Source organism: Balearica regulorum, chromosome 3 (genome assembly GCF_011004875.1).
Source record: "Balearica regulorum gibbericeps isolate bBalReg1 chromosome 3, bBalReg1.pri, whole genome shotgun sequence".
Lineage (NCBI taxonomy): Eukaryota > Metazoa > Chordata > Aves > Gruiformes > Gruidae > Balearica > Balearica regulorum.
In genome coordinates, this window is record NC_046186.1 from 108,977,436 (window position 1) to 108,993,496 (window position 16,061).

At 40.3% G+C, this 16,061-nt stretch overlaps 2 protein-coding genes across 2 annotated transcripts; one reads left to right on the forward strand and one right to left on the reverse strand.

The window, feature by feature from the left end:
• The first annotated feature begins 42 nt into the window (after positions 1 to 42).
• TRMT61B (tRNA methyltransferase 61B) lies at positions 43 to 7,342 on the forward strand. The gene is made up of 7 exons (XM_075749447.1): positions 43 to 630; positions 734 to 836; positions 4,192 to 4,382; positions 5,602 to 5,693; positions 6,095 to 6,330; positions 6,954 to 7,034; positions 7,217 to 7,342. The coding sequence occupies exons 1-7, from the start codon at positions 100 to 102 to the stop codon at positions 7,258 to 7,260; spliced, it is 1,278 nt and encodes a 425-aa protein (XP_075605562.1). The 5' UTR covers positions 43 to 99; the 3' UTR covers positions 7,261 to 7,342.
• On the reverse strand, positions 4,518 to 13,647 carry SPDYA (speedy/RINGO cell cycle regulator family member A). Its single transcript, XM_010298233.2, has 6 exons — positions 13,419 to 13,647; positions 12,308 to 12,366; positions 11,963 to 12,048; positions 10,206 to 10,377; positions 8,806 to 9,106; positions 4,518 to 7,601 (listed from the first exon to the last, which is right to left on the reverse strand). The coding sequence occupies exons 1-6, from the start codon at positions 13,645 to 13,647 to the stop codon at positions 7,513 to 7,515; spliced, it is 936 nt and encodes a 311-aa protein (XP_010296535.1). The 3' UTR covers positions 4,518 to 7,512.
• Positions 13,648 to 16,061: the final 2,414 nt, after the last annotated feature.

Consider the following 16,061-nt stretch of genomic DNA (forward strand, 5'->3'; position numbering starts at 1 on the left):
TGCCCCGCGCGTCCCGATGACGCCATCCTGGCGTCATCGGGACGCGCGGGGCAGGCGCGCGGGGGCGACCGTTGAACGTTTCTTCCCGCCTTGCTTCTCATGCGGGCCTGGCGCGAGCTGCGGCGGGCGGCGTCCTCCGCCCTCTCCTCCGGCGATGGGGCGGCCCCCGGCGGGAGGCCTCGGAGGCGGGCGTGGGAGACGTCGTTGTCGCCGCTGGAGCGGGTGAGGCGGCTGCTGCCGCCGGAAGAAGCGGCGGCGGTGGGGCGGTGCGCGGCGGCCCCTCAGGTTCCCCCTGAGGAGAGGAAGGAGGAGGAGGAGGTGGCGGCGGCCGCCCCCCTTCAGGCGCAGGTTGAGGCGGCGGGAGCACGTCCCGCCCCGTTCCGCGCTGGGGAGCTGGCGCTGGCGGAGGTCCGGAGGAAGCACAACACGACGCTGAAACTGATGTGTCGGCTGGTGACGGGATCGGTGCTGACCAGCCCCGGCGGCCTCCTGCCCCACCGGGACATCATCGGGCAGCTGCCCGGGCAGGTGCTGCGCACGTCGGCCGGGGCGCGGCTGCTGCTGAGGCGGCCCTCGCTGGAGGAGTACGTGCTGCTGATGCCGCGGGGGCCCACCATCGCCTACCCCAAGGTACCGACTGCTCACCGGGTAGGCCGGTGGCTGGGAGGTCACTGGCAGAATCTCATCTTTAGTTTCTAAGAGTAGTAATGTGCCGTATTCTTATCACTCGCAGGATGTAAGTGCTATCTTAATGATGTTGGATATCCACCCGGGAGACACCGTTTTGGAAACTGGCAGCGGGTCTGGTGCTATGAGCTTGTTTCTGTCAAGAGCAGGTGAGAACCTGGTTTTAGAAAATATAGAAGCAGCACAACTAATTCCGTTATCACACTTTGCCTTTCTTTTGACCAAATACTTATGGTTGGTTGTTAAAAAATTTGTTGCAGTTCACGTGTTCGTATATAGTTTATTGACTTAAAGGGAAATGAAATCTGTGCGGGAGCCAGTGCAGGGACCGCAAACTGTTTTGGCTGTATTTCAAGGGCCATAGTACAAAGGGTTACTGAAGGCCCTGCAGAAAGATGAGTTTCGGCCATCGTTATTGTTGGCTTTGGCTTAACTGTACTAGACTCTTTCTCCAATCTCTTGCCTTTCTCGGTTTCCTTTTCCTCGTCTTGACGGACCACGTGAATCAGATTGCTGGGTACCAGTGAAAATGGTACACACACTGCTATTTTTTCATGTTATAGTTCACCTGGTTTGATCTAGGTCTCAGCGCTCTAAAGCATAGAGCAGTGAGAGTGAGGGTGAAACCTCGCTCTTTGACTTCATCCCATATCCCGTTAGCAGATCACATTTCAGAGTAATTTCATTTATGGGGTCCTGGTAGAACAGCTTCCTTCAGGAAAGAAAATAAAAAACTGAACCCAAACAAAAACCACACAATTGTTTACTGTAACTGCTTTTGCGCACACCTGAAAAATAAAACACCATTTGAATTTGGGTTTCAATTTTTTTATTTTTTTAAACGTATTTCTGCCACTGCAGAATACTGCTCTTCTCTGCAATATCAAGGACTTTTGAGGGTAACTAGAGTGCTCAGATCCATCAGGAGCTTAAGATTGGTGAGGGCATGTAAGCAACAGCAAAGGGAATCTGGAGGATCCCCTCCAGAGATCCTTCTCCTTAGTCCTTTGTTTTAGCTGCAGTAATGTCCATCTGGCGTACTAATTTAGTTGAAAACGCTTATTTTAATGATCAGCTGTTAAATGCTGTCCCAACGTCATGCAGGTGCTCTTGGTATACATTGGGCCCAGGTTTTGAGGTCAGCAGTTGCACCTCTGTTCCCCCTCCCTCTTTCTGCCTCCTACTGCTATTCCTTGGTTCCTGCCTATCACCTTTCTGCACTAAACTAGGTTTCTTTGTTGTTCCATGATGGGATTTTGAAGATAGCATGGGATGGCGACCATTGCTGCCATGGGAACTATAAGGTTACAAAACAGAAGATGAAAAGTCAGTGCTTCTGTTTCCGGAGATGCGTTTGGAGAGAGGAAAAGTAGCTTTTCCCATCTTCCCCTATGTGCAGAGCCTAAATCCAAAGAAAGAGATTGAATACCCGATGTTTGCTAAGGCAAAAGTTAGCTTTTCTTAAATACAGCAAATTATTTTCTGCCTTGGGTATTCAGTCCACTGTGGCCATTTCAAACACACTGACGGATTATTGCTCTCCTTTTTCGGTCGTGTCCAATAGGTAACTTCTGATCACTTTAATCTAGCTGTAACTGTGCCAGGTCAGCAAAATCCTTGGCATCACCAGACTGTTAACCCTGTCCATGGGAAGAAAGCAGTCCTTGTGTGCCACTTCAGCTCTGTCTTGAGGAGAGGGGGAAGAGGTATGAGATTGCATTGCTGTTTTCAAATTTATTGAGCTTAAATCAGCAGCAAATACAGACAGTGTTAGTCACAGCTTAACACAATTTGGTGCTGACCCAGAAATAGAGTCAAGTTGCTCTTTCCTAATGGTGGCTAATTTTGCCACCATTTAATACAGTGATACCCAACAAGAAAAATAGCTGCTATGCAGGTAAATGCTGGAATTTAAATCTAGTGGACACATTATCAAGGTCCATGGAAGTTTTTAATTTCCAAAATTCTCATTGATTTAACAGATTGCATTAATTTCCTCTCTTTCTCGTTTATGTTTTGTTTTCTGTTCTTCCTTCAGTCTTTCCCAGACACTACTGACATGCAACAGGACAAAGTTAAGACTGTGGCATTTGCCATGACTTTAAGATCTTTGAGAACTGAAAAATATGATGTCTGCAAACTTGACATAATGCCGCTTCAGAATAATGAAGAGTTTTGCCTAGCTATTTTAACAAGTTGTCCTTATTTTTCCAGAAGTCAGTTTCAAATTGTAGGAAATTTTTTGAACGAGCAGAGCAAGAAAGAAGACTGACCCCAATATGAAGAATTTTATTCTTCCAATAGTTCCAAACTGATAATCTTGAGTAATAAGGAGTTGGTGCTGCGATTCTACAACAGTTTAAAGTGAGCAAAGGCAACAGTGCTGAAACCCTTCTTCCTTACGTGTTGGCTTTGGCCTCTGATCTGGGGTGAGCCAGATTAGGGAGCAACTGCTGGGAAACCCATCCCCTCTTTTATTCAGTTTTCTGAACGGGTTGACAGTGGGATAACATAGCTGAGGAAAGGAGCCTGGTGACTCCAACCTAAAATGGCTTAAAAAGTCACACAACCTCACCCGCTGAGCTGCTGATTGCCGAAAGCTGTCTTTGCCCATTAAAAAGTAGCAAGGAGAAAGAGAAGCTCATGGTGCGATAGGTTTGAGGAATTAGAGTAATACAAGGATAGAATAATAGAGCGATGCACACCCTGCTGTCTGTGCCTGGATTTCCTCCTAACGCTTCCTTTATGAAGAACATTGTGTACTGGACTCGTATGGTAAATTTCAGGATAGTAAATTTATATTTAAAACAAGTAGTAAAATAATTTATTACAGGTAACAAACAATAACAGGAGAACACCACAAGCCAGTGTAAATCAAAGAGCACATTTGAAAACTTGTCTATGGGACTGAGATCAGTGAGCAGATGTGGGGGTTTTCTTAGCAGTTTCCTAACCCTAAGAAGGGACAGGTGGAGAAAGAACAATGCATGGAAAAGAGCAAGCCTTTGTAAAAACGAGGACTGTGGAAAAAAAATTCAAAGCCAGCAGTTTTAAATCTCATTAAGAACAGAAGCAGTCACTGTCTGTCAGCTTAATAGCATGTGAGTAGTGACCTGTGTTGCAGCTTTATCAGTTGGTACCTCTGGTCGCTGTACAGAAGAACTGCAGATTGATGGGGCCACAGATGCTCAAGTCGTCTTTTGTTGCAGGAGTGACTTTGGGAGGACATCTTAGGAATAGTTTGTACTACTGCAACTGTGCTTTATTTCATCTGTGGATTGATGGATTTCAGTCTGTGAAAGAACTAACTGAGCACTTTATCTGCATCTATTTGTTTTAAATGTAAAGAAAAAATAAATTGTAATTGATTGTTTCATATGCAATTATTTCTTAAAGTTAAGTTGAGATTTAAAGGTGTACTTCTGTTATTTACTATGCTACTTTTTTTCTAAATTCTCTATTACATGGGCGAAAAGTAGTAAGTCTTATGTCTTTTGTTTTCAGTTGGGCCCAAAGGACGTGTTATAAGTTATGAAATCAGAGATGATCATCATAATTTAGCCAAGAAGAATTACAGGCACTGGCGTACTGCATGGGAAATAGGACATATGGAAGAGTGGCCAGATAACGTGGATTTCATTCTTAAAGACATTTCAACAGCTGCTGCAGATATGAAATCTGTAACATTTGATGCAGTAAGTCCAAAAAATTGCCCCATGTGACATTTATCTTTTCTGCATAAATTAAAACTTCTAGTGCTCGTGCTCACAATGGGATTCCTATATCTAGTTTAACATGAGAAAAAACGATCAGATCCTCATCAATGAAAGATTGTGATTTTTTGGGGTTTGTTTTTTTTTTTTTGTCCGATCACAAGTATTTTCAAGATTTCAGTTATGGCTTCCCAAATGAAAGAGTGATATGGCTGTAGTACAGAAATACTACAATGAATCACTGCTGTCTTGTAAGCAAAGACAAACTTACTTTCTTGTATTTTGGAGAAATGGATATTTGTGTATCTAAGGCTTATATTTCAAACATTACATTTAAGAAAAATACATAAGCTTGTTGAAAATATAAATATGTAAACACTTTTGTCATCAGCTACATAGAATGCACAATGTAACTAAGGCCTAAGTTAGAGTAAGGAATGCTCTTGCTTGCTCTCCTGTCCTGTTTTTTATATACGTATTTTTTAAAGGGAGGCATGCTGAAGAAAACAGCAAGATGTTAGCCACTCCTCCATGTAAAGCAGACAGACTGCTTACATTAACGCTTTAAACAAACCACAATTGTGTTAAACAGTTTGAGCAAAGAAATAAAATATCCAGCATAAAAATACTATTTTTTAAAACTTTAACACTCTGCAGGAAGGATCGGGTATTGCATATCCCGCTGGTTTACAGTTTGAATAGTTTTCTAGCAGAAGATTGCCAAAGGCAGAAGTTTTCTAAATCTTGAAGCAAACAGCAAGTTAAACATTGAGACTGTAGACTGTAGACTGTGATATTTTCATGATAAAGACGCACTTGAAACTTTTTTTTTTTTACATTTGAAAACTAGATATCCAAAGGTGCTAGTAAATGTAGTCTGCCAAAAGTTTTTATTAATGTCAGCATTACAGAATTTCATTAGCAGGACATTTAACATTAACACAGGACTACTGTGTTCATGAAACACTACTTGCTGTTTTAATAGAAATTCATTTGGAAGTAGCAAGGACTTTGTTTTGTAAATGTATGCACCTCAGGTTTCTCTAAGGTTTTGAGTAATTAAACTGGTTTGTGATTACATATTGCTGTTGTATGCATTCATTTTCAACAGATAAACTTTTTTTTTTCAACCAGTGTTGTTATGAAAAAAAAAAAATGTTTTCCCAGTAAATATTAACATATCTGTATGTTTCTCTTGCAGGTAGTTCTGGACATGCTTAACCCTCAGTCTGCTCTGCCTGTTGTACACCCAAGTCTGAAACAGGGTGGTGTGTGCGCTGTGTATTTAGCAAAGTAAGTACTTCTGGCAGTTACACATTTATTCAGGCATCACCTGAAAAAAACAAACATCTTTTAAAATATACATCCAGCATTAATGAAATGTTTAATAACAATTTTTTTTTTTTCCCCATGTAACTTTTTTCAGGGAGTTGCACTCAGTATAAATTATACTTGGCCAAATCCCTTGGCCTTTACTTTGGGAACAGTCTCTTTATGGTCAGTGAAGTTTTCACTTAATGACATCCTCAAATTAACTGTACTGTTTTCCCACTCAGTAGTCAGGTTGCTAGCTCCTTCACCCTCCAGTTGAAGGACTCGTGTAACCTCATGTAACAAAGGCAGGAGAACTAAGACTAACAGTGTGTGATTCGAGTTTTCAAAATACTACTTTATCCTTTGCATTTCTTCAAAAGCATCACACAGGTTATTGACCTTTTAGACAGAATACGGACCTGCAAGTTCCCTCTTTTGTGTGAAAGGATCACTGAGGTGACTCATAGAAATTGGTTGGTACTCCCTGCTAAAATCAAGAATTGCAAATCAAACAAAATGGTGGAAAGTCAAGAAAATATTGAAGAACCACCTCAAAAGGAATATGGAGAAATCCACTTTCAGGATCAACTAGTTCTTAAAGAAAGTGAATACAATGGTAAGAACATTATTGCTGATGAAATACCCTGTTACTGCAATTTGATAATCCAAGGATATAACGAAGGCAAAGTTTGTAGGAAGAGGCAGTATTTTTTTCTTAGGTCAGCTGAGATTGTTGTGAAGAACAGACAAGCTTCTAGGCAGCCTAGACCTTGTCAGGTTTGAAAAAAAGATATTGTTATTTAAATATCTTATTGCAATTTATTTTCTTTTTTAGTCTAGGTTTTTAATCTGCAAATAAAGAATGACTGCCCTTCTACTGTTTTCAAACTTTTATTTTTAATAAAATTCAGTCCTCTATACTTGGTCCTCTAAAGCAGCAACAGGACCTGATGGGCTTAAGAATTCCACAGAAGACACATTACCAGTGTGCTCTGTTTCATAATCCTGCTGTTCTGGCTAATCCAAAAAAAGATGCCTCATGCTAGTAGAGATTTGCAAAATCCATAGTAAAGCAAAGAGCTCTGAAGGTACTGATAGGTGACAACAGAGCACTTTAGCAGAAGCAAAAAGAAAATTAAAATACATCAAGGAAAAATAATCCATGTGCGTTGGCAACTCTAGTCTGCATGTGTCTGTTAAACTTTTTTAAAAGAATTAAAAAAAACTTACTTCTCACAGAATCACTTTCCGATGACACTGAAACATACTACTCGGTGCCTTACGTTGCTAGACCATCTTACTGGCAGGATGCTCATTCAGGTGAGACACTTGGGAAGTGTTTTTTATCTTAAATGTTTAGGGGTATTTTATTTTTGAAAATAATATTTTTTGTACTAGCATTTGACATGTTGCTATATCATGAAATCACAAAACTTTTAATAATAAACTAATCATTGTATATTGAAATACTGAAGTAGTAACTTGTTCTGTTTTTTAATTAGCATTCCTTACCAAGCTGAGAAAGTTTCAACCACTGCTTTCTTGATGCTGCTGAGATGTTAGCTGCTAATTTGAGTATTGTATCAGAAGAAAATAAAATGTTACACAGTAACTGCTACATTTTGCAAGTTGTGTGACTTTTCAGTAATGACTGCTTTGATTGCTACTGCATATAAAGTTTGAAATCCCACCTACTATTTAAAGGGAAAAGTTTTAACAATCTTCAGGGGTGGTGGTATGATGCAGCACAGATTCTTCCGCAGAGCATAGTATCTGTTTCGGTCTCATTGGGTGTATTTCATTCTTCATTGCTTGTAAACCAATCCATGGATTTGTCTTGGTTCAAGGTGCTACCTTGTCTCCTTTTGCAGGATAGGCTCTGACAGTCTACCAGAAATAAGGAGAAAAACAAAATTTAGTAAGAAAATAATGGCTGAAAGTCTGCCCTTTGAAATGCAAGTGAAGCAGCTTCTGACTTCACTGCTACCAACTGGTGGCTATCAGTTTTGTTAAGAACAATGTTCTGAAAGCACAACGGTAAAAGAAACTGAAATTTATTGAATTTGTTCTCTTGATAAAGCTGTGCTTCTGTGTTGTAGCCACCTGACTTCTGTATGTCAAGGAAGATTCAAACACCAAATTTTTCAAAGTTGAGGGATCCCTTGGGAATACAATTGTACTGAAGCTGTCAAAAGCACAATCCTTCTATACTAGTGAAAAATGCAGATATGGGTGAGAACATATGCAAGTTTAATACAGGGTTACAGTTCTTTATAGCTGTATTTTTTAAAGAGTATATAAGAACTCTGCAGTGGCTAAGTACATGAAAGTATCTTTGCAGATCTGAGGCCTTGTACAACTCTCCCAGGAAGTCTCAGGTGTGTTCCACTCAAATTAAACAATGACTGTTTGCCCCATAACTGCTGTATGTTACAGAGGCTTCTCATACAAAGGCTCAGGACACTCCTTTGAGTAGATTAACGTGCAATTACATAAAGCCATTTTCACAATAAACTCTTGCACTGTTTTTGACATATATGCCAATCTTAAAAATAAATCTTGTATAAATTCTGTCAGCGACTGAGATGCACTTAAAGGAAAATGTGAATTGTGATTTAATGTATATCCAAACTGATGACAGCAACTGAGCAGCCTGCCCTCTAAAAACAGTGCTCTCAGCAAGAGCACTTTAACTCACGTGACACACACTGGTATTTTTACTGTTTCTTCTAGCCAATCAGAAGTGTTTAAAATAAGATTCTCAATGTAATTTATAATGCAAGAATAGTAATAAATTCCTAAATAGACTGGAACACAACCCAAAATGTACCATAGTACGTGAAGGTAACTTGAAGATACTCAGAATATAAAGCAATTCCAGGAAGTCAAGAGACAAGATGTGAAATGAAACTATGGCAGTAAAAGCACAGTTCTGCCAAGGCAACTGCATTTGTAATAGGGATGTCTGCTCACACAGAGAGATTGTGTCATCTTGTACCAAGGACACAGTAGTCCCTACAGTCGTCTGAAAGGTACATATGGCCTCAGCTGCCTAAACTAATTGAAAATGATTTGCAATATTAAACCATACCTTGGGCATAATAAATAGGAGAGTCAACAAGCATTTTTTCAGTTGGAAAGGTGTCCTTCAAATTCTGAGATGGATGTGGTTCCATCATCTCCAAAGTGCCCACAGATGAGGAGGAAGAAGATGATAATCCTAGTCGTACAAATCTTCCCTTCTTACCACAAAGCAAGCAGTCTGTAGGAGTAGCACTAGGTCCTCGGGGCAGCTGTACATCATCATCATTGTTGTACTTTCTCACAGCTCCACAGTGGTACTTAGAACGTTCTCGCTGCCATACATAATGTGTTGGAGCAATAGCCATCACCTATGGGAACAGCTGTTACATCAGAAACCATAACAATTAACAGGAAGACATACAGCTGAAAACAAGGGATCCAATTCACATATGGTAGAGAACTAACACTACAGAGCTGAAATGGGTATCATCTGTTATCTATCTGCTTCTGTCTCACTGGAAGGTTTGCCACCTTAGGTACGATGTGGAAACAATTTACAGCCTTGTATATTCATGTGAATCATCACAAATAGTTTATGCTTTGATGATGTCTTTTGCTAACTACTAAACATAAACTAGATGGATCTTCTGGTTCACAACGTCACTGAACTGATGACTGTTGGAAGCTGGGAGGGTATGCTGGGAAAAGCATTCTGCACTCCCTTGTTCTTCCTGCTTTTCCCATCAGCATCCAATCCTGTTGCCAAAGATGGGATTCTAGAGTAAGTGAGATTTTCTTTTCCACCAGCTGTAGTAAACATTATGTTCTTAGAAAGTGACAGGACTTTTCCAGGAAGATACATTCCACCTGAGAGGTGAAGAATACCTTTTTCCCCTCCTAAGATGTTTGAAAAATGTAGATTCTAACACTGCATTAATAGTAGAGAATGTTAAAAGTACGTCCTTCTGAGTTTTTTTTTTTAATGAAGTGAAAAACCCTTACCTTAAAAAGTCAATTGAAGTTTTATTATTTTGAAGGGCTTCAAATTTCACCTGAGGTGCTGGAATTTTTATTTGAAGGTTTTGCTTGTGTACAAACTTAACAATTTATAAACACACACAAAATTATTTCTGAAGTGAATGAATTTAAACTGATGGTAAATTTCAAATAAAAAAATTTGCATTAAGCAGAAAGATTCTAGTCAATAAAAACTTCCCTTTTAACAGTAGTACAATGTAAAATATTCTAATTTACCTTAAAAGAATGTACCTTTCAAAGAATGTATTTTAAATGCAGAAGAAAAAAAAAATCATGGGGGATAAATGGACCATTACATTTTAGCTGCATCTTTTCTTTCCCATGGCTTGTCTATGCACTTTAGGTAAGAAATTATTTGTATAGAGGTAGATTGTTAGCTGGTATTATTTGTTGTAGTTTCCACATCTACCATATGAAAACCCTCCCTACCTCTTCACAGCAGCGTCTGCTTACAATAGCCCTGTAGCCAATTCTAGTCCAGAGGTGATCTCTTAACTTTAAGAAATCAGGGAAGAGCTTTCTCCAGGCTTTTCCCAAAGCCCATGGGAAAATGTCGTACTTCGATTCTTCATCATCTTCTTCAACTGTATTTGCCAGATACCTTCAAACATATATATGTTTGTGTTTGTGAATGTTATTCAATCTTAAATCACTGTATTAATATGATTTCTAACATTAAAAGACTTAATATTAAAAGTAGTTATTTTTCCTAATACCGTGAGAAAAACTGCTAACAAAATACAGCCTTCTCCCAACAGTATAGTATTTTCTTAATCAGCAAGTTCCGTGTGTATCCTTTGGGTAAATAAAAACTTAAGCTGTTATAAAAATTGCTTTACCCTAACATCTCCTAAGTGAGTATATACGCAAGAACTAACGTATCCCGACAGCCTTCTCCAAACTGGCAAGATATCCTGACAGTAAAACAAAAAGTTTCTGACTGATTCTTTAAGTAAAGCTTAAAACTATCTTACAAAATTATAAACTTTGTATTTTCTATGTTACGGATTTTAGCTATTTTTGGGAAATTATGTTGCTCACACTAAATTAGCAGCAAACAACTAAATACAGGTCTACCTTCAGGTATAAATGAAAACTTTAAATGATGGGGTTTATGTCCATATTTCTCCCTTCCTTCACTATGTGCTACTTCTGTTTCTGGGTCATCTTAGACAACAGGAAAAAATATTTACTTCCTCTGGATCCACCTGATAACTAAACTCCTGTAAATCATACCTGAAAAAATTACGACTTTTAAGTCTCCCCCTGCAATTTTCTGACTTGCTCCTAACCCCAATATACCCTCTAGTCCCAGTCTCACCAGCCCCTTTGTCCCTTTCTAATCCTCCCGCTCTTCTGGCCTGGCTTTTCTCCCTTTGATGTGGAGTCAGACAGCTTCTTCCTCCCTGCTGGGTGGATGCTACCCAGAATACCATTTACAGGAGAAGAAACAGCCATCTTTCTCCCCGCACCAGTGTGCAAATCAGAGCAGCTGAGAAGCGCTATTACAGAAAAAAATTACATGAGCACCGTAACATGATGAAAGAAAATGCTGAATCACTCTGTAAGGTATAGCCAAATACAGAGACATCATATAGGCTTGGTAAAGACAGATTCCTGATTGCACCTCTGTTTCAAAGCATAGACATTTTAGAACTGTTCAAAAAAGTTCTCCAAAATTCTCTAGCAATGTTTTTACAGTTGACTTAAATCATGTTGACAGAAACTGTAATAAAAAGTTACTCCCGAGGTGCATATCATGTACATTTCAGTACAAATGCCTTAAAGGCTGGCAAAGATAAAAAATAAGGTCTTATAACAGGAAGTGTGAGCTACATATATGTTGCTATGTATTGTCCTGCATATGTTTCTTGAAATGCTTCAAAAGGTTAACAGATTTACAGTTTGGTGGGCAGAATGCAACGCTATGTATCACAACGCCAATGCAAACGTCCTCTCACTGCTGCTCAAGCTTGTTCCACACAGGTGGCCGTCAGAGGAAGAATGTTGAATTTGCGCTAAATATATATAGTATGTGGATTATGTTTCTGTACTTCATATAGAAGCCAAACAACTACAGACTCGTTAAAGAGGCATCATATATTGTAATTATCAGTGGCATAAACAAAGGAATAAAATAATGCAAAGTTTATGCTAATAAAACTAGATAATTTAAAAGTACTTACAGAGCGACAAAGAAATTGATTCTGGTATGGTCATTTATTGTGAAGTTAGCCCTCTTGAAATAAACGAAAGTCATTGCCAAGAGATACTGTTTTAAAATGTAAAATGAAGGATCAATATATTATTTGAGTATATAATTTCCTAAAATGTTTTGCACATTTATCTTGCACGAAGATATTTTGATAATTTTTATCAATGAGGAAAGCATAAATTGAGTTTCTTGAAGCTTCCATATGAACACATTTGAAAAAAAATTGTGGTCTGTATTTGCACTACCGTATCAAGTGATTAAGGGCAGATTTTTCACTCAATATGTGTTCTATTAACTAAGAAGGAAATACACTTACCTTGTCTGCAATTTTACAGCAACAGTCCATCCAAAGGAAGTCTTGGATTAGATCATCATCTGCAACAAAAGTTGTAGCATTTCAAATGCCAGAATTGTTTTTGTTAGAAGGTATTTGTAAATAAATACCAGATGGTCCTTTCATTAAACCAAATAAAAGGAAAGAAGCTAGACCCACTAGTGGAGAACAGAGAAACTGAGGGGAGGAAGAGATTAGGTATAGAGAAACTTAAGCAACGAAAGAAGACAAACTACTAGAAAGGCAAGGTGGAAAATCTAGTGACTGCATTTCATTCATTCTCAGTAATAGCAAGTGAAGGTGAAAAACCACCAGTGTTTTTTCTATTTATGTAACTTCTTCCTGGGTTAAGTGGTTCCATCTAATAGCATACAGTTACTTCTGATGAACTATAGACTGTTGAGATCTCTGCACCTTGATTACCTGACAACCTTCATAAGGCAATACTTGCTTGATTATTTGTGGTCAGTGCATGACTGTCTACAAACATGTACTATAATAGGACTACCACAAACTCTCTCTGGCAGAATACTTTGTATTCAAGGTTCAAATAAAAAACAAGTGTAATCTTCCACTATTACTTAATCTCTTCACTAAATTAAATAAATACAAAATTTCATACGAAAGAGACACAAATGCAAAAGAAATGCTACAACTCCTCCAGATTTTCTTCCCATTCCACTTCTCCCCCTAAATGTTTATTCCCACAATAAATAACATGTTTCTAAGACTGGGGGTCCAGCCTCTTTTAAGCCTTGTGTAAAACAAGACATACATTGTTTTACATGTATTTGATGGAACATAAAATGGAAAGGAAAGAGAAATTATTGTAAAAGGAAGTATCATACCACCTTGGTTTCATTTGTAAATTAAAAAGATACTTTTCAGCAGTTCGGTAGCCCTTCCTGTATTTGTAAATTAAGCATTAAATATTTATACACTAAAATACTACAACAAAATACATTTAGACAAAGACATGGCCATTAATACCTAAATAGAAAGCACTCCAAAAATTACTGAGTTTAGAAAACATATTGCTTAATAATTTTCTACGGTTCAGTCAATACATTGATACCTGTCACTATTAACCTACCAAATAATTTAAAGAAAGCTGTCATTTCCTGACGCTGAATAACTAGACATGGTCCCTTTGGACATTTATATTTATGACTAGGAACCTTTTTTTCACAATTTTCTTCATGGTCTTTAAAAGTAGGCCGCTTTAGTCTAATAAGGTTTTTTTGCTGATGTGATCTGGATGCACTTGATTTTACATGAACAGTGACAGTGGGAGGTGTCTGACACACCAGATTGTGTCTCATTTTGGTAAGCAAAGGTTCCTGTTAAGAAAGAAGAATAAATTAACTACATAAATAGTCCATTTGAGCAGTGCTTCTCTATATTTCTTTTGTTCAAATGAAGCATTTCAGTAGAGCTTGTATGTCAGGTGATAAAAAACTAATTGTATCAAGACTAATTATCTAAGCCAACTACATAGATTAATTTAGTTCTAATTTGATAAAGCTCTTTTTCAGTGGAAAGAGCCTTCAATCTTTTTCCAAAGTTTTGAAAAACAGAAAAAAAACCTTTGCAGAAAAAGTTGCCGTTTGTCAGATCCTCATTGCTCAACAATTAGATCTACCAAAAAATCTCTGGCGTTCCTCACCGCCAATTCGTGATTGTGTATTTTTAAAAGAACATTAATGGAATTAATGCAACAGAACCATAATTAAGCCATATAACATTAAAGTCTTGAATTCTTAATTTTTGTAACATTTGGTTATAGCCACTGGGAATGAAAGTTAGCCCTCAAGTAGGACATACCCTGAAGGTATAATCAAGGGAACAAACCTGAGATGTTCGTAACTGCAAAAATCAAGAAGATACCAAATGGAGTGTGAGGAAAGGTATTTTTAGACAGGAGCAAACGCATTTACTTCTTCAGCAGGTCCCTCCACAGAGCATAGGGCTGTCTGAGGCCGGCTCACAGCAGCCTACCTAGCTCTCCATCTTATGTTAGCTGCTACATACACAACAAAGAAGCCCCTCACGTGTGGATGTGATTACACCATTCTGGTTCCCAGCAAGTAACCTCGGAGCCCGGGACAACCCCTCGCCCGATCCGGCCCCGCTCCCTCAGCAGCCTTCCCCTCACGCCATCGCCCCGCCGCCGCGCACCCCGAGATGGCGCCTCTCGCAGCCAATCGGCGCGCGCGAGGCAGTCAGTCCCCTCTGCACTCTTACCTCCTTTACCCGCCTCCTGCCGCCTGGGGGCGCTAGGCTGCCAGGCTCGCACGGAGCCAGCCAGTCAGGGAAGGGCGCGGCTGTTGCTAGGCGGGCGGGCAGCCGGTGCCGGGGAAGGCAGGAGGGAGCGGGTTTCACCCTGCTGCAGTGTACGTCCTTCACAGTCACCGAGAGCAGCCGGAAAAGCGTGCTCACGCTGACTGCATGGGTCTAGAAAACTCTTAAGCTAATGTCGTAGCTCCGTGCGATGACGCGACCCTCGTCAGGTACCCGGCCGGTGCCTGCAGAGGGTTGGGCCGCACGGCCTGGGGGCGTCTCACGTCATCGCTTTCCCACGCAAGGTGAGCCCCGAAACCGGCGTGGCCGGTCACCCTGGGTGTGTCGGCACCGGGACACGTTTCTTTTCCACGGTGCCGCTTCACCCTCGCGTCCCGGGGGAGCGTTCGGTGTGAGCGGGTGCGCTGTCGCGGCTTGGGCGCCGGGCGGAGGGCGGCGCTGGGCAAGGCGGCTGCCCGCGGCCCGGCGTCCCTCCGGCAGCCCTGCGGTTGTGGCCGTCGCTTGCTCTTCTGCCATAAGCTGTTCTCAAGCTTAATCTCTCAGCTGCCCAACATCATGGTAGAAGCTTCCTTAAACATGTCCCCAGGAGACATAGCGCATGAGGGAGAAGGCATACCTAACTTTAAAGATCATAAAAAATACAGGTGCAATGTACCCTGCTGTTACTTTTCCACAGAAGCAATTAATGCATATAGTATTACATAATTATTCTAAGGCAGTCTATTGAAATCTAGTAATAAGAATGAAAAAACCCCTTTGCTAGTAAGATCCAGTGTGAAATCTTATTGTTGTCTTTTGTTGTAAGAGCTAAAGATATATTCTAGGAAGATGGCAAGAAATACATCCAATTTCATTGTTTCCCCCTGTACAGGCCAATTAAAGTGTAACTGGTCTCATTTTGCGGATTCACAGAACAGCAGGGGTTGGCAGGGACCTCTGGAGATTATCTAGTCCAACCCCACTGCTAAAGCAGGATCACCTACAGCACAGGATGGCGTCCAGGGGGGTTTTGAGCATCTCCAGAGAAGGAGACTCCACAACCTCTCTGGGCAGCCTGTTCCAGGGCTCGGTCACCCTCACAGTGAAGTTTTTCCTCATGTTCAGATGGAACTTCCTGGGTTCCAGTTTGTGCCCATTGCTCTTTGTCCTGTCGCTGGGCACCATAGAGAAGAGTCTGGCCCCATCCTGTAGACATCCACCCTTTAGATATTTATAAGCATTGATGAGATCCCCTCTCAGCCTTCTCTTCTCTAGGCTACACAGACCCAGCTCTCTCAGCTTACCATTTGTTATGGTAATGAGAGGCCTTTTTACTCCTTCCTCATCTTTTACTAATAATTTGCTGGATATCTTTATTTAGGTGCTCCAAGTTAGTGAGCATATTCAGGGAAAAGGCCGTATCAAGTTTCTGCTCACATACTCCAGAGAGAGAGAG

Bases quoted from the DNA above. Each gene is read 5' to 3' on its own strand.
- TRMT61B (XM_075749447.1), top strand. From the start codon at position 100: ATGCGGGCCTGGCGCGAGCTGCGGCGGGCGGCGTCCTCCGCCCTCTCC. The intron at 4,383-5,601 runs GTAAGTCCAAAA...TTTCTCTTGCAG, and splicing joins AATCTGTAACATTTGATGCA to GTAGTTCTGGACATGCTTAA. The intron at 7,035-7,216 runs GTGAGACACTTG...TTTTTTAATTAG, and splicing joins CTGGCAGGATGCTCATTCAG to CATTCCTTACCAAGCTGAGA.
- SPDYA (XM_010298233.2), bottom strand. From the start codon at position 13,647: ATGAGACACAATCTGGTGTGTCAGACACCTCCCACTGTCACTGTTCAT. The intron at 12,367-13,418 runs GTAGGTTAATAG...CTTTTGTTGCAG, and splicing joins AGCTTTCTTTAAATTATTTG to ATGATGATCTAATCCAAGAC. The intron at 7,602-8,805 runs GTATGGTTTAAT...TATTTCTGGTAG, and splicing joins TCCTATTTATTATGCCCAAG to ACTGTCAGAGCCTATCCTGC.